General features: G+C 37.0%; 2 protein-coding genes across 2 annotated transcripts; both read left to right on the top strand.

Annotated features, from left to right (window-relative positions):
• Positions 1–668: 668 nt before the first annotated feature.
• LOC128208394 (zinc finger MYM-type protein 1-like) lies at positions 669–3,749 on the top strand. Its single transcript, XM_052911952.1, has 2 exons — positions 669–946; positions 1,691–3,749. Exons 1-2 carry the CDS (start codon positions 669–671, stop codon positions 3,747–3,749), a joined length of 2,337 nt encoding a protein of 778 aa, XP_052767912.1.
• A 3,957-nt stretch (positions 3,750–7,706) lies between these two features.
• On the top strand, positions 7,707–21,455 carry LOC128208959 (denticleless protein homolog). The gene is made up of 15 exons (XM_052912710.1): positions 7,707–7,838; positions 11,232–11,329; positions 11,901–11,940; positions 12,123–12,218; positions 12,989–13,171; positions 13,440–13,505; positions 14,166–14,275; positions 14,555–14,628; positions 14,946–15,040; positions 16,880–16,984; positions 17,336–17,448; positions 17,728–17,817; positions 19,124–19,253; positions 19,649–20,598; positions 20,915–21,455. The coding sequence occupies exons 1-15, from the start codon at positions 7,784–7,786 to the stop codon at positions 20,975–20,977; spliced, it is 2,268 nt and encodes a 755-aa protein (XP_052768670.1). The 5' UTR covers positions 7,707–7,783; the 3' UTR covers positions 20,978–21,455.
• The last annotated feature ends 987 nt before the right edge of the window (positions 21,456–22,442 follow it).

Below are 22,442 nucleotides of genomic sequence, written 5' to 3'. Positions count from 1 at the left end.
AGTGAGTTAAATTAAAGAACAAAAAATAAATAAAAAATAAGGTATCAAAAAAGGGAAACAAGATATATATCAAAATCAAACTGTGGGAAATATATTAAATACAGTAATAGAGTATTATGGGAGGCTATTCACAAATGTCATAATACTTGAAAGATCTAAACGGTGTTATTTATTAAAGAATTTCTTAACATAAATGCTTGATTTATAAATTTACTTAAGCTACTTAGTATGCTTACGTTTTTTGATAACATTAGTTCGATAAACTTGTATATATACTTGGGTTTCTAATATAATATCTTTTAATCAGTTTTTTTTCTGAAGTCATTATATCCAGGACAGGCGCGTAGCTGCCTTTACGCCAAGACGCCCGGGCGTGCACATTATTTTCACGAGTTTACTTTTATTGAATAAATAAAAGTATTTTTTTTTTAATAATTTAAACGAAAAAAGTGTGTAATACTTAAAGTAAAACGGCACATCAGGTCAATTACACGCCACTCTGGGTGACCCGGTCGATAACTGTGTCATACTATGACGTCACAACTAGTATGTCATCCACTACATATGAAAGTGACGTCAATATATTTTTAATATTTTATTAATTCATGGCGGTCGTCCTCGGGCTGTTGTAAAAAATGAAAAAAACAAAACCTATGACACTGGACAAAATGTTCAAGCGGATGTTTGAAACCGCGACAGCGACTGCGTGCCCAGAAGCAACCGGCACGGCACCTTCGGAGCATGCAAACAGCATGGACCTAGATCTATCTGCCACAGAATCTGACAGCACCAAACCTGGACAGGCTCAGCCAGTTAAGTCTACCCACAGTGGTCCTTCATATCCTGATATAGCTACTGCGGCAAGTGGAGAACTTGAAGCAAAGTGGAAATGGTCGATATTGAAAGACACATGGACTGACTGCCATATGTTCAACTTTCCCTCAAGGTAGGTTGTGTTGTCTTTTGAATGCAAAAAAATACAATTAAGTGACACGCAGATTTAAAAATCCCCAACTCAAGTAAAAATTTAAAATGCAAATTTCCAGTTTATTTTCAATTATACTTCATTGCAACATGGCATGCTTGTGTAAAACGTTGTTTAACATTTGAGCATACACAATTTCATTGAAGTGTTGTGGGTAAAAACCGAGAAATCTGCCTTTGAATTTATCACTCTAATTTGAGATTTTCCTAAGAAGCTTTATGAATACGCCCCCAGTCTGACAGACCTTTAAATCTCGATCACGTCGTCGATATTAGTTAAGTATGTAACATATATGTTTAGTCATGCTTTTTACCCTTAGCCGGGCGGCTACGAAAATTGTCGTCTGCTAAAAATATCGTCTACTTCAATTTTAAATATCGTCCGATTTTCTTCAAATTTGGTATACCCTTTTTCTAGTATTAAAAAAAACTTGGATCCAGATGAGATACTCGGCGTCTGGTCTGGATTCAAGCTGTTTGAGTAAGCATGAATAGTCGCGAATAGCAGGTACAGGGTTAGGTAAACAAAATAGTGTAGACCCTAGTTGCATTATATTTTAAACATTTATAGGTTATGGTAGTTGCATCAAAAAAGAGCTTTGGTAAATTTATAATACAATTTACCGGACACTTCTTGGTGAAAACTGTTCCTTGATAGAAGTCAGAACCAGGTCAACTAATACATCTTTTGTTTTCTCTTTTGTAGAAGCATCCATGGGAAAATGAGAAAGCTGTCATCAAGCTGGTTGACAGACCACCCCTGGCTCAGATACTCGATTTCTACAGATGCCTTATTCTGCGCCCCCTGTTTCGTATTTGGACGGAAAGATGCGAAGGAGAAAACTTTCATCAGTACACCAGTGAAGGATTGGTCCAACCTAGCCAAGTACGTCAAGAGGCACGAATTAGCAGAGTCAAACCATCACAATGTTACAGCTATGGCGGAACATTTTCTTGATATACAATCAGGTAAGATGGAACTCATCACAAGTTCTGTATCGGACAGTCACAGACGCCTAGTGGAGCAGAACCGCCATATTCTCAGGAAAATTATAGAAGTAATCGTCCTTTGTGGTAAGCAAAATATCGCTATCAGAGGTAATACAGAAGAACGAAGCAATTTTTTAGCCATACTGCATTCAAAGGCAGCAGATGACCCTATCCTAGCACAGCATCTAAATGTTCCAGAAAATCGTAGGGCAACATACACATCGCCCGACATACAGAATGAACTGATCTGTTTGTGTGCTGAGCAGATACAGATCGAAATTGTGCAGGCATGCAATGATGCAGTATGTTTCGCTCTTATAGCCGATGAGTCGACCGACAAGTCAACAAAAGAACAGGTGTCCGTGTGTCTGCGATTTGTCCAACGTGGAAGCGGTTCCCAGCAATTTAGAGTCCGTGAAGATTTTCTTGGATTTGTTCAAGCAAGTAGAACAACTGGCGAGGTACTTGCAGAACTACTCTTGACCTCTCTTGAAAATCATGGAATCGAAGTAGATAAGATGCGGTCTCAGGCTTATGATGGTGCCGCAAATATGTCTGGAAAGCACAGGGGCGTACAGGCACGAATTCGTCAACGGGTGCCGTCTGCGCTGTATGTACACTGTAGAGCCCACTGCCTCAACCTAGCAGTTATGCATAGCAGCAAGGACCCATGCATAAGGTCAGTGATGACAACTGTGCAAGAGGTAGGGTTTGCATTTGATTATTCGGCCAAAAGACTAAACTTCTTTGTTGATGAACTTGCTGCTGACCAAGACGCACAGGAAAAGCTGAAGAAACGCACCAAACTGAGAACTCTGTGTGAAACTAGGTGGACTAGCCGAGCCGATGCCCTCTCAACGTTCAAGTCAGCATACAGCGTTGTTGTTCATGCCCTTGAACAGCTACAGGAGGATGGCGATGACAAGGCAGGCCAACACTTGGCGTCGATCATGAAGTTTGACTTCATAATCGGACTGGTCGTTGCTGAGCACGTTATGCAAAGTACAGTTCCGTTGTCTTATCTTCTTCAGGCAGTCGACTGCGATTTGCTTGAGGCAACGCGAGAAAGTCAAACCCTCATCCGCCAGTTTCAAAACGAAAGGGCAGACCCTAATGTCTGGGAAGCATTGTTTCAGAGCGCTAAAGATATTGCAGCAGAATTTGAGATTGAACCTTCAATGCCCCGTCTTGCTCAACGCCAACGAAACCGGGCAAACCCACCGGCCAATGATCCACAGCAGTATTGGCAGCGAGCTCTCTACTTCCCTTTCTTGGACCATTTGTGTCAAGAACTTAGCGACAGATTGATTGTGGCCGAGGAAAGATTCCGTGCACAGTACTTGATTCCATCCAAGTTGAACCTTTGCACAGACGGAATGGTGGATCTCATTTTTGCGGGGTATTCGGTGGACCTACCTCAGGGAAACCAGTCATTCCATAACGAGGTTAGGCGGTGGAAGGCTAGATGGCAATTGATGGATGAAAATGACAAACCAAGCACATTGGGTGAAACTGTAGCATCAACCAATCCGGATCTTTACAAGGGAGTTTATACAGTACTCACCATTCTTCTGACCATGCCGGCATCATCTGCTACTGCTGAACGGAGCTTTAGCGTTATGCGCAGGGTGAAAACCTACCTGAGGTCGACGATGCGGACAGAGCGCATGACAGGACTTGCCCTGATGCACGTATATCGGGATGTTAACATTGACATTGACCAGGTAGTGTCTAAATTCGCTGGAAGCAAAAGCCGAAGGCTTGACTTTGTTTAATGAATGTGTTCACAAATAAATAAATCAGATGTGAAAAGAGAAATTTGTTTCAGTATTTTAAGGCAATAATACGTTTCCAAAATGCGTCAGATGTCACCATTTACATTCAACAGTTTCAAAAAATTCCGGGGGGGCATGCCCCCAGACCCCCCTAGCACTTCGGCGGCTTCGCCGCCTCAATGGGCGTCCACATTGATTTTGATCCAGCTACGCGCCTGCAGGACATATTATGATGAAATGATATTCATCTTCTAAATCATTAGAGTTACAAACAGTACAATAACGTTGGGCACTATCTATTCTATTTCGGCCATATCGGCCGGTTTCTATATATGCAGTTTATGAGATGACAATCTTAGCTTAGACAAAAACATTCTTAGTTTCTTTGGTAAATACTCTAGGTAAAGTTCAATTTCAAAATGTTGCTTAATTAGTTTATATGTGCATAAAGTACTACTATTGTTTATCCCTTCATACCATGATTGCTTAAAAACATCGGGCACTATATTTTTAAACATAATATGAAAGTTTTTCAAATTAACTGATTTTGGATTTAACCACACATATGAGAAACCATACATATCTAACAAAGATTTTACCTTATTGGCCCAGTTGTTACGATAATCAAGGTTTCCTAACATGTCATTATATAATTCTTTTGTGATATATATATACTCTTTATTTTCACTTTTCAGTGATTATACATATAAAGTTATTGACATGTTAAATGTAAAGAATGATGAAATATAAATATGTGAACAAACAAAATAGTATGGTGTGTGATAAAACATGTAAACACAATAGCAAGAAATAACATGAAATAAGTTTCTGTAACAGCAATTTCTTTATGAGTTACAAAACCCTAATTCAACCATTGTCAAGGCTTATTGAAATTCGAAATATAAACCATAAACCAGGTTGGGATGTTTTAGATGCAACTCCTTGTGATTACGTCATGTTTTATAGAGAACATTATAATACGGACTAATGCTTTCTATAGTCGGTTGTACATATATTGACCGTGTCATAAATGAATTTGAGCGTCTTATTCAGAAATGTTTTCTGCAATTTTGAGTCAAAATGAAACGCAGTGAAAGTCTCTGCTTGAAAAAGTAGATAAAAAAACCATTTCATTTTCAGCTCTTTTAAGAAAGCTTACAAAGTTGGAGTCTAACACAGAACATAGATCACTGAACAGCTTTTCCCTTAGCCAAGCAGTGCCATAACAGCTTACAATAAGGTGTCTGGCCAGTTCAGAGACATGAGCGTTACATATTTTACACGTGTAGGGTTTAAAGTACCGTACTATTAAGACATTCACCGCGCTGATTGCATGTATTATTTCATCTCTTCCGTTGGCAAGTAACCATAGGTTAGAAGGTACAATGCTGTCATGAACAGCAAGAATATTAAATCGCGCAAAATATTCATCACGTTGTGTTCTGTCTTTCCATGCATTAGTATAATACTTTTTAAGGTTAAAATGAACGATTTTCTTCCAGCTATATTTACTAGGGAATGTCGATGTGCGGATATAAATCAGTAAGTAGTTGAAGATATCATACTGAATAAGCAAACGCACAACGCTTGGTATGAATCCTCGTTGGTGCTTGAATCCTCTTAACACATACAGATTAAGTCTGTAATTAAATATTCTTCGAGTTAAGTGTTCACTAGGAAGGGTACACAATTTTTGTAGAAACGTAAGTTTGCGCTTATCTACTTTCAGCTCTAACGGGAACCATCCTAGCAGACTCAATGCCATATCAGTTCTTGTCCACGTTGGTAGATGTTGTATACGTTTAGCAGCTAATCTGATGTATTTTTCAAGCTTCAGGCGATCATGCCCTGATATGTCATGCCATAGTTCGGAACCGTACAAGACTGTAGGTATACATACTTTCTGGACTAATTGGCTAAGTGTTAGAGGGTTGACGTCACCGCGGTGGTCTTTTCCATCGCGAGGATTGAAAATAGAGACGCCCGTCCTTTTCTGACTCGTTCGTCAATTGCTTTGGTGCATTTCAGTGTACTTTCAAGTATGATTCCAAAGTGCTTTGCTGTTCCTGTGCTGGTTATATGTTCAGTGCCGAATTTAATATTTGTTGCATTAATATGTTTGTTAGTACTAAAAATTATGGCTTTACTTTTGTTAACATTGAAGTCATATCCCCACGTATTAGCATATTTTTTCACAACATCCAATTGCTTTTCTTATGCTGTTTTTTTCACACATAACAGTGTCAAGTCGTCTGCAAGCGTAGGATTACCGCAATGAATACTGTTTTCGGTAGAAATAGTTTTACACCAAAATTTTATAATCCTAGCATATCTATTGACGTACAGAGGGTATCTACATATTTCACCGTAAACGGCCATGTTGCATGAACTCGTTTTAACACCTAGAATATATTTACAAAATCGAAGATGAATTCGCTCGATCTCTTTCGATTTTGAAAATCCCCATATCTCAGACCCATGATTCAACGTGGCCCAAACAAAGGCGTCAAACAATTGGCAAAGAACGCTAGGCTTAAAATTGTAATGCTTTGTATTATTCATAAGTACATAAAAAGCCTTAATACCTTTCCCTGCTATGGATTCTTGGTTTGAAACAAAGGACCCGGTGTAGTTAAAAACTGTTCCAAGGTAATTAAAATCATCAACTGTTTCACGATATTTATTGTCATACATGTATGTCCATTTTTCATTTTCACGTAAAGTGCCCCTTGTCCGAAATACCATTATCTTTTTTTTTTTTATGTTAACTTCTAGTCCCCATTTCAAACAATAAACAAGCAACAAATTTAAGCTATTTTGTAATTCATTTTGCAATGATGAAAAGTAATTGTAGAAATCATCCATAGAAACATTGTTGTTTGAATTAGGTTTATTCTTTTTAAATAGTTTCCAAAAATCACGTGGCTTAGAATGCCTCAACCTTTCAATTTCCTTAATTTTACTGTGTTCGTAGACTCTTCGTTTACGCTTAACTAAGTGCTTGTAGGCTATTTTATATTCAATCATAATTGATCTGTTATTAGCATTCTTATCACAATTATAGACATATAAGGTATTTTCAAACAACAATTTGGCCTCTCGAACCACTCATAATGAAGCCAGAGACCACCTACGCATGGGCAGCTTTTATAATCTTCCAAGCAACGTCTGTCCATTTGTTGCGTTGTTCGGCTGCGCAGGTGAGAGGTCTGCCGCTCATGAGATAGACTCACTCAAAGTTTAATGGCAACACTTTTTTAAGCATGGTTGAAATTTAATTATTTTACTTACTTTTGTAAACAAACACCAACCAATAAAACCCATCTGAACAGAAGCTGTGCAAATCCAAGCCTAACGTTTTTCGTTCCATTTTAAATAATTATTTACAACATAGCTCTAATTTGAACTTTTGATGATGTTTAAACATAAGTTACGAGCATATCGTTCATATTAAAACGATTTTTTTCGATGTCGGCACTGACCAGCAGCTGCGTTCAGTGGGGCTCAACAAAAGTTAACATTCTGTTGCAACGTAGCGCATACGCGGGGAGCCAAACAGCAAACGTTCGCCACAAATAATACCTCAACAAGCCCCTTTATTAAAATGGGCGAACGTTGAAAATCTGTATTACCTTTTGCTCTATCTCTTTCTATCTATCTGAAAGCCATGTATAAACTTTGTAGTTATATTTCATTGCAGAAATTGACAAACATATTATATATTGTAGTTGAAATCCAAAAATATACGACAGATGTCTTGACGTCAGGCTTTGACGACTTATAGTTTCATAAGTTTTTAGAATATTGATAATACAAAAAAACAGTCCCTATAAGTTGGCTTTTGCTGTTTGACTTGAATATTAATTTCCGGAAAATCGCCCATCATTGTGTTCCACTTTAACAACAAAACTGCACACATATCAAATCCGGTTTAATGGTTGAATGTAACCTTTTTAGCTAAGGCCGGAACTAGCTATTTTTGCGGGAGTTTAACACAATTACACGACTTTCTTTCCAGGATTAAAGCATCTAGCATGCTGTTCAAGATATTAGAAGATCTAAGAAAAGGATGTTGTTTAGCAAATAAAAGTAATTTAATTATATTTAATGAATATTTTGACGTTTGTATAAAAATAATAAATGCAATACATTTTCGCGAGTTATTAAGAGTGTATTATTTTAGTAGAGAAGGGTTTCGGTTCATCAAGGCAAAACCGAATAACTGAAAAGCAATTAAAAAAAAATATATATAAATAGCACTTGGGCAATGACAGAGAAGGGGTCAGTGTATCAGAAGTTGAGGGGGCTAGGGGTAATAGAGGGGGTGGGGGTAAGAATAGTCTAAAATAATAGACGTGTTATACGGGATTCTTCCAATCCCTAACGTCTAAACGGGAATGTGCAAAAAACGGGGGTGTTTTAAAAATATTGAAATTGTTTTAAGTGAAGTATTTTATGGTTGAAATTGATCATAAAGAGTTATATTCATATTTTACCATGTAAGTGAAATGTTATTTTGCACTAAACAAGCATTTAATGCATTAAAACAAGTTGTTTACCTTTCCAATAAAACGAAAGTTGACTGACACAGAAAACAATTATGCGAAGGGGAACAACTCGATACAATCGTAATAACTCGGCCTCCTCCGACAAAGCTTCGAGATAGACCTCGTTGCACAATCATAACAATTCGGCCATGGCCGAAATGTTCCGAGCGATTTAAAACTGTGCCCTGAAGCCTTGCAGGTGCCCTTCATGTATATATCGTTATGTTTTGACAGAATGAAATGAAGAAAAGCCGTCAAACTCATAATTATAAGTTGGATATTTATTTTTTTGTGTACGGAACTAATCTAAAATAACCTTATCTGGTAATATTTCTTGTTTTTATGATATTTTATAGACGCTATATGCTTTAACCCGGAATCCTGATCGGAACAACTACCCACTTTTGATACTAAACAATTTGTACGTGAAGGATTTGCCATATCAAAAATCTAAAAAAATCCGTCAACGTACAATTATTTGGACTAGGGGTAAGAACAACGCACCGGACACCTGTGCATTTAATCACAAGTCTTTCTCACGCCTTTTTCTTAGATGTATCACAGAGGGCTGTTACGTTGACAGGATCCACCCTATTTGCACCCCCCCCCCCCTCATTTTTTTTTTTTTATAGCCTGTGTGTTTCATCTATCAGTGTACTAAGACTTCCTTTGCTTATTGTAAAATCGAAGTTGATATAAATGTATAATTTTTAATACATATGTTGAGGATTTAATTACCTTTAAAATTATGTGGCCATATAAGTATATCTATAGTATATGTCCGACACCTGACCTATTTGTTGACATAGGGGTTGGCCATTTTGTTTTGTGACGTATGTACAATCAACCGGTGTATATGACATTTTCAGTAGATAACAATACCAAACATGGAGGTAACGTGACCGCGAATATGCACATTGTTAAGAAGCACCTGTCAGTGACATCATCAGCATAATTAAATAGATGAAATCGGGAAAATCCAATCTGGGTTTTGCGAGATTCTAGCAATAGCAATGGCTTACATTTAGAAAGTTGAATTAGAATACAGAAAAAATGTAATTATACGTATATTTTTTAATTTTGGGGGAATACTTACGCGACTTGATCTTTAAATGTTTGTAGCTGACAGTTATCTCGATTGAATATAAACAATACGAAGTGCAGGTACCCGTTCACGTGATCGATATTCGGCATGTTTCGGATTACATCGATAGACGGTATACACCGATAGATGAAACATTGAGTATAACGATAATCGATAATGAAACTATTTTCAGGACCAAAATGATTGGATATATATCAACCAAAACACATAAAACAAATTTCCCAAAATATTCTAGTATTACTTATTAAAGGTTGATATGTTAAGGCTTCGTATGGACTTATTAAAGGTTGATATGTTAAGGCTTCGTATGGACGATGTTGTTTTTGTTAAGCTTGTAACTACACTACACTCCACGCAGAACTACCACTTTCCGTTTTCCTCAGCGGATTTTCATCATCGCAGACATGACATCCAATTCATCATAATTAGCTTTCCTTGGCGTTTTCACTCGTTCACCATCCAAGGCTGATCAGTGGACCGTATAATTACAATCGCCGCGTGGAAACACTGCGAAACTTCCAGGAAACCGAAAAGAATCTCCTACTGTACATGTATCTGATTTTGTGTAATTTATTTGAATACTGTTCTTTTAATGTGTTGTTTCAATAATTTTTAGACTTACTTGCACACAATATGACTGGTAATCCTTTGACCGCGCTAAAATGCAATATAGGGCGATGTCCATTTTTGACCCAGTTCTAATTATATCTTACTCATTTGACTTCCAACAGTCCTAGTACTTAAACTGTTTTACATTTAAACCTGAATTTTGATTTTAAAAAATTGCATTTTCCGCAATAACAAACATGCCAGATAACCAAAAGTAGTCTAAATTTAGTGCACAATACGTCACTATGAAATTTGCATATCATGTGACTTCCACATTGTCAAAAATACTAGATTGTGTTTCATACTAATAATTTCTAATCATTAACAAAAAATTTGGTTTCAATTTTTTTTAAACACAATATTCATACTTAATCCATAACTTCCATAAAATAGTTCAATTGAAAGCTGAATTATATTCATTTTGAGTAGGAAATAGATTGCGACAATATCTTCATACAGATGTAGATTAAATCTGCGATTTTTTCGGAACATGAGTTACCCTTCATACTTTTTAACGTCATAATTAACAACGCAATTTAAATATTATCTGGAATGCGGAAAAACAACTGATATGCATCACAAAAGAAATAGTGACAGGAAAAACACTTACATGGTACTCAACACCTGCATATTACTCCAATCCAATTTAGTTCTCAACAACACAAAAGCTGTATGACGTAATTATGGTAAACAAACAACATGTGGTGTTATATCTAAAATGTGTGGATATCAACAGGCAATTAACAAATATTAGTTGAAAGGTAAATTAATAACCGAACGAGATAAAGAGGTATTGTTTTATTGAATATATATTCTTTCTTTAAGAGAAAAAATGATTTTTATAAACAATATAACTGCAAATGAAATAATTTATTCTCAATAGTAGCAAAGCATACAACTTCCGCTTTGAGGCCAATAAAACAACACGATCACCGGCGATACTGGCAATAAAACCCTCGGCGGAAACGTGCAACTCGGCGAAACTCAGTGGATTTTAGCGAGGAAAGCGGTTACGTACTCAGTGGAGGTCCGCGATAAATTAAAAAACCCTCGGAGTTACCGAGGAAAGCGGTAGTTCCCTGTGGAGGGTACTGTAACTTATTTTATCAAATTTATATTGTTGATGCTCAATCAAAATCAATACAATGGGATAATAGAAAGTTTCATCATATTAAATTACACATCCTGTATCAACAGCATTCATTTTGTTTTTATTTACAGGATCATCTTGTCAAAAAGTAAACCCAGGACTGTTGGAAAATATAAACTGCCACACTATTGATGAATATCCCGTTATAAACACAGAAGAGGAAGACTATGTAAGTGTCAACTTAAAAATAATATGGTGATGAAAGCTTTTATTTTTTCCTTAAAGATTTTTTATGTTTATATTACAGGTACTAAGGCCTAAAAAAACAAACATTTGGTTCGGGTTACCCGACCCTACCTACGGAATAGGCGCAGACCCTACCGTTTTTATAGTCAGTTTGAAAAAAAATGAAAAACTAAAAAAAAAAAAAAAAATATTTTCTTCTTTTTTTAATTGCTTTTCAATATGTAGTTTAAACCTTAAATGCTTATACAGAAGATAGCTTTAACACCATTCTCCAATGATGAAAATGATATTCTTATATAAAGCCTAATAAATAAAAAAAAGCCTACCTACCTACCTATTTTTGAAAAGGATGTAACCCTAACCAAACAAATTTTTTTTTAGGCCTAAGTCTTCTTTTAAATAATCATTAGAATTCCTCGTCAGGTCTCGGCAGTGATTACCTTAGTATTTTAAAGCGAATAGCACTCCACATACATCTATACATTTAAATAATTGAAATTAAAAAAAAAATAGAAGTAATTATAAGTATATTTTCTATTCTTATTCTGTTTCAGGGAACACTTATTCCTCCACTGGCGTGCAGTTTCAGTAAATGTATGATATATTTCTATTATTTAAATCAAATCTTGGTTTACTTCTTAATAATATGAGTAAAACAAAGTTTCATTCCTTCATCTTTCAATTGAATATTCATCACAAAAAGTTGAAATGATCCTTTGTGCCAATGACAGCAAAATGCTTGTGTGACTTGAGGATTTGAACATTATACTTTCAAGTGAGCAACCGTGGCCATGTTCTGGCCCTTGTGGATGAGAATGGGGCTTTAGTTCTGTACAACACGAACAAAGTTGGGGAGGATGCACACATCACAGGTAACAATTCTTGGTTATTCTACACCATGCTTGTTGTAACAGAGCTCTGGGTAAGGTGTGTAATTAGGTGAATATGCCGTAAAAAGTATGAAAAAGGAAATTAATTTTGAACCTTCATGTAATGAATTTGGAACCTTCATGTAACAAAATACATTGTATGTACTGGTAGTCAAAATGGCTTTTTTATTAAATGAATTTGCAAACATATCTTAAAAACATATTAAATGAATTGATTAAATTTTGAAGAGTGGGGCATAGCCAATTAAAGGCAATTTGGGTAACATACTCTTTCAAAAAATAATCTGGGTCTAAAATACCCTTTAACCCAAAACCTTGTTCGGAGCTCTGTTGTAAGCCGTAATTGGTCTCTGTCCCATATTTTACTCATGGCAAAGTATAGTGAACAGTGCCTAACTTTAAATTGGTCAACTCAATGTTTGCAACAGAACTGACTTGAAACTCTTGTGTAAATGACAAAATTGTCTTTCACTCAGCTCAACATACGATCACTAGAAGTATTTACGTGCACTCTAACTGCGAACTGTTTGTGCCAAAATTAATGATGTGTTTGATGATCAGCCTGTCCAAAAGCATACACAGATGAAAAAGTGTGATATAGTATAGTCTTATAGTGTGTTGGTAAGTCTAGAATGTTTTAAGAATGATAATACCACTTCAAGAGAATTCAAGTGTTTCCATTGGCTAAAATGTATGTATCTGTACTAGCTGAACTGTTCCATATCCTTTCAAACTGTGTCTTGTTTACGTAGACTGGGGGGCGCACAACAATGCTGTGTTTGACGTTGAGTGGAGCTGGGGAGAAAACCGGCTGCTTACTGCCTCCGGGGACCAGACTGTCTGTCTCTGGGACACAAACACAGAGAACAAGCTACTCACCTTCAAGGGCCACACCAGCTCTGTACGCTCTGTCAAATACAGACCAAGGGACTCTGGTATGTCAGCTTCCAAACATCTTTAATATTTTACAAAGATATTCTATTACATGCTTGATATTGTAGGTAACAATTTGCCATGGGCATTAGGCATTGACTTAAAAGGAAGAAATATACATAAATATGTTAGGCTGACAATAACATGGAAGCACTGTTGCTAAGGAAAAACAACAATTCAGATACAAGATTTTTATACTACACATGTTGATGTACTTAAAAATGTTATTCCAGTTAGAAGATTTTTGAATTTAAATGTTTTTGTCTGCAGCTGTGTTTGCGTCGGGTAGCAGGGATGGACATGTTCGTATCTGGGATGCAAGGTGCAATGTCAAAGGTACTTACATGACTAAACCATAAACTGTTTGGATTGGAAGAGCTTTAGTGTTACTTAATACTCAAGTTGTTATCATATTCCTTTTTTCATAATCTGTTTATATTTTTTTGTCAAATTGAAATTATTCTGCCCTCCACAAAATGTTTTTGGGGTCCTAAAGTAATCACCCTGACCTGTCTGTCAGTACATGTCCATCTGTCTGTCTGCAAACAATTTTTCTATAAATTCCTAATAACTTTAGCATTGATGTTATCAGCTTCAGACTTTACGTTGCTTTAAGTAACAATGCGCTCTTTATGACAACTTAATATATAACTCCAACTTAACTATTGTACGATTTATTGTCCTTTGTGTACTACTTTAGCAATGTACTTTTCATCAGAACTTGGAAAGTATTGGATGAAATTAAATGACATAGTCAATTTATGGCAATGTGAATCAATGTATGCGTAACCCAAGAATCATAAGTCTGTCATCAATTGTTACCAAAGATTTTGCCTTGATTTGTACAAGAAAATGAAACCTGAAATATATTATAGAAAGTTCATTGAAATAAAGTTGTAAATAAATGGTTATTCATGTCCAACTCATTCACATTTTAAAAACATGTAGCTACAATGCAAACCTTTCACATTCCTCTACCCTACACCGCACCTACAGATGGCATTGTGACATGCGTGGAGCGTATCAAGAATGCACACTCTGTGCCCCAGCCGGGGGTCACAATTGGCAGGAAGAAACGGGCGAAACAAGGACCAACCACTGCACAGGTGGGTTCAAGTTTGTGTGTGTGATTATTTTTATGTGTTTGTGTTTGAAATTTTCAATTTAAAGAGGATTTTTTGTTTCAAGAATCAGGCACAATTTTTACAAGCTTTCTGGCTTGGGAAGTTTTAAGTTTGCCTGTTGTAAAGAAAAATGTAATGGCTTTTATAAGCTTTTGTTTCAAGTCATGCAAAATCTTTATTGTTGGTTGAAGCTTGACAGTGATTCTTATATAAGATATTAATGTGTAATTTATTTTTAAGTATTTTTTATTTTATTTTCAGGACAGCCAGCAGTCGGTGACAGCAGTGGTATTTCAAAATGATAACCTGCTTACAACGGCCGGAGCTGTTGATGGGTAGGGCTGTTTTTCTCTTACGGATTTGATACGTCAAGTCACAAATGTTTGAAAAAATCAAGTTGTTAGTAGTTTTGTTAACTTGTTATGTTATTCAGTCTGGACTATTAGGGATGATAACTTTGTCCAATACCTTTGTCGTCACAGTTTTCATCAGAGTTTATCATTTTGAAAACTTATTTAAACACTATGATGCCAGTTAAATTATGTTGAAATCATCGAAAAGAAACAAGGGACTAAAATGATCATTAAAATGGACATTATTCTCAAAAGATCACATTGTTTTTGTACCATGGCTTGTTTGGGATTCATTTCAGGTGTATCAAGGTATGGGACATCAGGAAGATCCGCCAGGAAACCAGCTGCCCCGTTTACAGCTTCCCCTATGCTGGCACTTCAAAACGCACTCATGGTAGGTTACTTGACTTTAGTCAGCTTCCCCTGTACTGGCACTTCCAAACACACTCTTGGTATGTTACATGGCATAAGTCAGCTTCCCAAGTACTGGCACTTCAAAACACACTCATGGTACATTACAAGGCATTAGTCAGCTTCCCCTATGCCATTACACCCAAACACACTCATGGTACGTTACAAGGCATTAGTCAGCTTCCCCTATGCCATTTCACCCAAACACACTCATGGTACATTACAAGGCATTAGTCAGCTTACCCTATGCCATTTCACCCAAACACACTCATGATACATTACAAGGCATTAATCAGCTTCCCCTATGCCATTTCACCCAAACACACTCATGGTACATTACAAGGCATTAGTCAGCTTCCCCTATGCCATTACACCCAAACACACTCATGATACATTACATGGCATTAGTCAGCTTCCCCTATGCCATTACACCCAAACACACTCATGGTACATTACAAGGCATTAGTCAGCTTCCCCTATGCCATTTCACCCAAACACACTCATGGTACATTACAAGGCATTAGTCATCTTCCCCTATGCCATTACACCCAAACACACTCATGATACATTACAAGGCATTAGTCAGCTTCCCCTATGCCATTTCACCCAAACACACTCATGATACATTACAAGGCATTAGTCAGCTTCCCCTATGCCATTTCACCCAAACACGCTCATGATACATTACAAGGCATTAGTCAGCTTCCCCTATGCCATTTCACCCAAACACGCTCATGGTACATTACAAGGCATTAGTCAGCTTCCCCTATGCCATTTCACCCAAACACACTCATGGTACATTACAAGGCATTAGTCAGCTTCCCCTATGCCATTTCACCCAAACACACTCATGGTACGCTACATGGCATTAGTCAGCTTCCCCTATGCCATTACACCCAAACACGCTCATGGTACATTACAAGGCATTAGTCAGCTTCCCCTATACCATTTCACCCAAACACACTCATGGTACGTTACATAACATTAGTCAGCTTCCCCTATGCCATTACACCCAAACACACTCATGGTACATTACAAGGCATTAATCAGCTTCCCCTATGCCATTACACCCAAACACACTCATGATACATTACAAGGCATTAGTCAGCTTCCCCTATGCTGGTACTTACAAACACTTATGGTATGTTACATGGCATTAGTCAGCTTCCCCTATGCCATTACACCCAAACACACTCATGGTACATTACAAGGCATTAGTCAGCTTCCCCTATGCCATTTCACCCAAACACACTCATGGTACGTTACATGGCATTAGTCAGCTTCCCCTATGCTGGTACTTACAAACACTTATGGTATGTTACATGGCATTAGTCAGCTTCCCCTATGCTGGTACTTACAAACACTTATGGTACGTTACATGGCATTAGTCAGCTTCCCCTATGCTGGTACTTACAAACACTTATGGTATGTTACATGGCATTAGTCAGCTTCCCCTATGCTGGTACTTACAAACACTTATGGTACGTTACATGGCATTAGTCAGCTTCCCCTATGCTGGTACTTACAAACACTTATGGTATGTTACATGGCATTAGTTAGCACAGCCAACATGCATGATACTCAGCATTGAGCCATTATGTAGTGGTGCAAAATAGGCAATAATCCATTGGAAATAAATAGCGTCAACTGAGTTATTACTACCTTATAGATTGAAAGGGACAAGATAATAGTTTAAAACAGAATAATTGTATGGAATAACAAAAAGCAATTATTACTGTTTAATTCAAACTAATAATGTATTCTTGGAACTGATTGATGAGATAATGTTAGTTTGGAACTGAGTGATGACTGTGTATTTTAGGGTTTTCCAGTCTGGTATTTGACTCATACGGCTCGCGGCTGTTTGCCAGCTGTACAGATGATCTCATATACTGTTATGACTTCGCCACTTACAACATTGATCCAGGTAACACCAAGAAATCAGCTAAGATAAAAAGATTAGAATATTACAAACATGGAACAGACAGCATTATTGTGCATGAGGGTAGCAAAAAGATACCAAGTAATGTTGTAATGTACGATAACAACAATACAATTTGATAATTACAAACATGATGCTTGAAGTAGTTTTAAAAAGTCTTGGAACTGTTTAATATAATGATCCTACAAGTTTACACACAAAAAATGCCTTTAAACTACTCCAATGAATGTCTTAATGTTATCATTTATTCTTTCCTGATTAGCAGTTTATGGAAATGATTAAAGTTTGCCACTAGAGAATATTGTTGTGTAATATATTCTTTCCATTCATTATCAGTTTGTGTTTACCGAGGCCACAGAAACACCTCCTTCTATGTGAAGGCTGTGCTCAGTCCAGATGACCAGTTCTTGCTGAGTGGCTCCAGTGATGAGAATGCTTATATCTGGCAGGTGGGAAGTCAGCAGTCTTCCTTTGTTTAAAATTAAAGCAGAATGAGATATTCAAATGTAATTCATTAATGTAACGTAAGTATGGCTTTTTGTATCAGTTGTTGTTGAGGAGTGCTAAAGCAAGATTGGTAGACCATGCTAAGTCAGCTTATAAAATTGCAAGTTTGATTGTTATAATTTGTAAGTTTTATACCACTGTTAACAAATCATTGGTAGAACATAGTTTGAGAGAGCATGTTATCGGTGGTATAAAACTGCATGATTATCAATGTTCTCTAGGTGGCCCACCCTGAAGCGAGCCCTGTAATACTGAAGGGTCATCGGAGTGAAGTATCTGACGTGGCCTGGTGCAGAACTGACTGCTTTAGGGTAGGTCATTCAAAACTTAAACGTTCTCTTTAAGAAAAATGAGGGCTTGTCTATTCACAGATATTCGTTGAATGCTGACTGAGGAACTGTGATGAATCCTCTTGACGAGTACTTTTAGTCTGTATGTTACCAAGAAAAAAGTCTTGGTAAATGCATTGTAATAGCCTTGTTATAGTGATCCTTAGTTAATTAAAGATATATTCAGATGGATCAAGTGCTTATTTGCCGGATATTTCATCGAAAAATTACTGGTTATAGAATGGCGATAACTGGGCTGGCGGGCGGGCGTTAACAATTTTGCGTTAAAAGTTTTCATTTTATGTAATAAAATCAAGTGTTTTTATCCAGTGGTAAACTTCATAAAATGGCAGAGCATAATGAGAGGAAGTGCAGTGTACAATAACCATAACTCTATTCTTGCTTATTACTGAGTAATTGCCCCTTGTTACTTTTTTTTGTCTGGAGTATAACGTGAAAACTATTGGATGGAATTTAATAAAACTTCATACAGTGATAGAGCATAATGAGAGGGAGTGCAGTGTGCAGGAATTGCAATTCTATTTCAGCTAATTACAGAGTAACAGAGAAAGAATTCCACGGCCATAAACATTCATTAATTTTTGTTAAATCTTTATTGAACTTGCTCAGAATATTTGTCTTCTTGTTGTCTTAAACATTTGTGAATATGGGTCACCTCAGGTCAAAAACTTGGTCAAATCTTATGAAATATTTTCCCAATGTCATAAAAAATTCTCAAATTTTCATGAAACTTTTACAATTTTTTTTTCTCCAAAGTATGATAAAAAAATAGCCAAAATTACAGTTTTTTCATATTTTTTTTTTCAATTTTCATGACATTTGATTACTTTACATACTTACACACACCCACACACATGCTTTCACAGTGGCACACACACCATTGACCTGTCAGCACAACAGTGAAACTATAGACTACCACTCTGGCACCATTAAGTATAAATATGGGTCTTTTGGGTTAAAAATATTACCTCAAATATTAGGTTTGCAAAATTGCATCATCAAATAAAAAATCCGGCTTTAATGTGGCATTGGCGTCTTGTGTTAAAGAATATGCTTATGTACAGCCAGGGGCTTATAATTAAAAATCACCGATTCAATGCCCTTTGATCAAGTTAGAAAAATAGTTAGGCATCTGCTTGCTTTTGTTATTTAAAAATCAGTATTTTACTAATTATTATGTATTCTTTTTTTTACTAACACTAATGGGCTATATACATGACAGTTCTGCATATGGAATTATTTTAATTGATGACATGTTTTCACACAGATTGTAACAACCTCGGATGACAACAGCATGCGTGTGTGGCGCTATGACACAATGGCACAGGAAAAGCGGCGACTTGGTCGACAGGATCCTCAGATCACTGGAACAGCAGAGCACACTCATAGGGACATAGGTACACACCCACAAGAAGCATACATTGGTTCCTGTATTATTTATCACCTCCTCAGTCTATACCCTGGTAGTTTCCCCTATTCGGTAGCCTGTTAATGTTTGATGTTGAAGCTCCAGATATTGTGCGCTATGGCATGAAAAAGCTAAGAATTATGAAAAATAGATTTAACCTTTGCATTTCCATTGATTTAGTTAAAACATCCATCTTATTGGTTGGCATGCCTTTGGGCAAGTAAGTTCTTGATGGATTTCATTTTGAAGAGTCGGGTGTAGCCAATTAATGGAAGCTTTTACTTTCCCTGTTCTTCTGTACTATATCATTGATTACGGAACACATTGAAGTATTGCTAGAAAAGGCAAAAATACGGCTAATAACAGTCCCATATTTGTTTCTAGGTACCTCAGCAGGCCTTCCTGTTACACCAAAAACTCCACGAGGACTGAAGCGTTCCTCCACACTTCCCTTCGGTCCTGTCACTGAGACCACACCAAAACGCGGCAAGGCGGGGACAGATAGAGCACAGTCTCCTTCCATCAAACTTTGGCTCAAACGCTGTGCTAGCCAACCGGCTACCAGTGGAAACCAAACTCAGACTGATGGTCCCAGTGTCGCTAAGAAAAGTGCTCAAATTTGTGATAAACAAACAGAGAATAGTAAGAGCAAGACTGTTATACAAGGCTGTTCACCTCAGTTGTTGGAGAATTTGCCTTCTCACATGAGTGGGCTAGCTGCTGGTTTAGAAATGGACAGCAACTCTAGATCTCCAAAACGACTTAAAGTAGAATTTAGAAAGCCTATTGTTGAAAGCCCTAAACCTGTCGAAATGAGAAAATCGTGTAAACGAAAGCTGACTGCCTTAGATGATGTTTCACCTTCTGCACAAAAGAGGCAAAAAATCAATTTTAATGGTGTGTTTAATGAAAAAGAAAATCATAACAAAGAAGACACTGAAAGGCCAAACAATTTTAGTCCTGTTAAACAGAGTAGCCCACTCAAGGACTTGGACTCAGAATTGAACATAAATCCTTTGGCTAGAAGTCCACAGGCTGTCAAAGGCATGTCCAAACCTCGGCCAGCCCCAGTAACTCCGAGTAGACTTGCCGTGAACGAATGGAGCTTGCGAGTGTACCAGTCACCAACTGCTAACCTGCCAAACTTTGTGGTTGATGGCCCCTCGACGCCCTACCTCCCTGACTTAACTCCCAGGTCCCGGGGAGTAGACTGGCTCACACAGATGCGAATACAGAAGCTGGGGGGTCACAGTCCTCAGGAGAAAACAGGGAGGGAGAAGACCCCAGTGAAGCAGGAGGATGCCGGCACCACCCTTGCATCCCCCAGTCGCAAGGTCTGTACATAACGTTTGTCATAGAGATGATAGTCATGGTACATGTGCTCTATGAATGTCATTTCTCTGATGGGATGCATGATGAATATAAATTGGCGAGTTGTGTTTGTCATAAAAACATGCATTTGTTCTTGTTTCCACTTGTAAGAGATAACTTACAATAATCTGACAATGCCTGAAACCAGTTGTAATATAGTATTTAGGTGTAAATGACTTCAATTTCATACAGTACTTGTGATTGTTTAAGGATTTGTACATAATTATGACCAAATAAATTTATGAGAAGTAACCCCTGCTTTTCATGTACCATTTTCAGATTGGTGTGAGGGGAGTTCCAGCCATTACCTCCTTCTTCTCCCGAACAGCTTCCAAATCTTGAACATGGCTCACCCAGCACAAGTGATTACACCTCTGATCTACGCAAATACAGATGACTTTGACCAGCATTATGTTTTATACTTTGTAAATAATCATGAACTTTAGTGGACATGGGTCTTGAGCATTTTGTCCTATAAAATGTGTGCAATGTAATATTACCATTGTATCACTGTCCAAGTTTGTACTGTTAGGAAAGCAGTTTAATTTCACATTCCTGAGATGTATGCATTTTGTTTCAAATACATTATGTTCATTAGGTCAAAGGTCTTGACAATTGTTCAAAAGGTTCTGTTTTGTTTTAATGATCATTATTCAAAGGCACCAAGTGTATTAATTTTAGTTCTACCGTATGTGTTCCGAAAAATAAGCATGACCAAATGTGTTCATAGATGATATTATACAATATATGTTTTACATTTTATTAAAATGTAAAAATGCATTGAATATTAGAAGAGAACTGACTCTTAAGCATAATAAAATTATGTGTATCTACGCATTTGTTACATTTCCTCATATTTGATTGGAAAAAAGTGTTGTGGTAATGTCATAGCTCAGCCTTTTGCACCTTTGTTTGACTGGCAATTTACAGTGTGTATACCACGTTATAAATCATGTCATATATGCTACGTCGGAAGGCAATATTTTGCTTAAAATTAAGACTTAAATCAAATATAACTTTTCCATTACAACTCCATTTTAAATGAAACAAAGGGCAGTCTAAAAGGCTTTTAAAGGCCCGTATTTGTTTCATTACTGAAATTTGATAAGGTCACATTAGTCACATCAAACACTTCGACAAACCGATTTCAAAAATAATGTTTTGACAGTGCTCCATCAGACGGCCTTATTGTGAAAAGGTTTATCGAAGTGATTTAAGAAACTAAACTCTCAAACTCTGGTAAAAGACCGAAGGCAGGGCTCCATAAGCGACGTATACTGCGCTATGTTTCATTTTAAATGCTGAAGAAATAGTGAAGCTATCTGTGTTTAAAGTCATCATTCGAAGCAAAATGTTGCCTTCCGACGCAGCATTTATGACGCAATTTGTCACGTGGAACACACACACTGATTTAGGTTGTGAATTTTTTATCATAAAATTGCAGGTTATGGATTGACGAAAACTGGATGGATGGCCAGACGTTTCTGGCCTTAACATTTTCGTGATAATTGTCTTTTTCAATGTCATGAATACAACAACTTTCATTTGATCTAAATAAACATCAGGATATTTTTCATCATGATGTTTAGCACCATTGTGAATATGGGTAATTTCTGGTACAAAAACAGTGTTGTAAGCATTTGCACCTGCACTGAAGTATAAGCATCGGCACCAATACTTTAATGCAATTATCGACACCAATACTTTAATGTGAGCATTTATACCAGTAATTTAGTGAAAGCATTTGTACAAGTACTGTTGTGTAAGCATTTGCACCAGTACTGCAGTGTAAAGCATTTGAACCAGT

The sequence above is a fragment of the Mya arenaria genome, chromosome 11 (genome assembly GCF_026914265.1).
Source record: "Mya arenaria isolate MELC-2E11 chromosome 11, ASM2691426v1".
In the NCBI taxonomy this organism is placed as follows: domain Eukaryota; kingdom Metazoa; phylum Mollusca; class Bivalvia; order Myida; family Myidae; genus Mya; species Mya arenaria.
The sequence above is the reverse complement of the archived record's forward strand: the minus strand, read 5'-3'. Positions and strand labels throughout refer to the sequence as shown.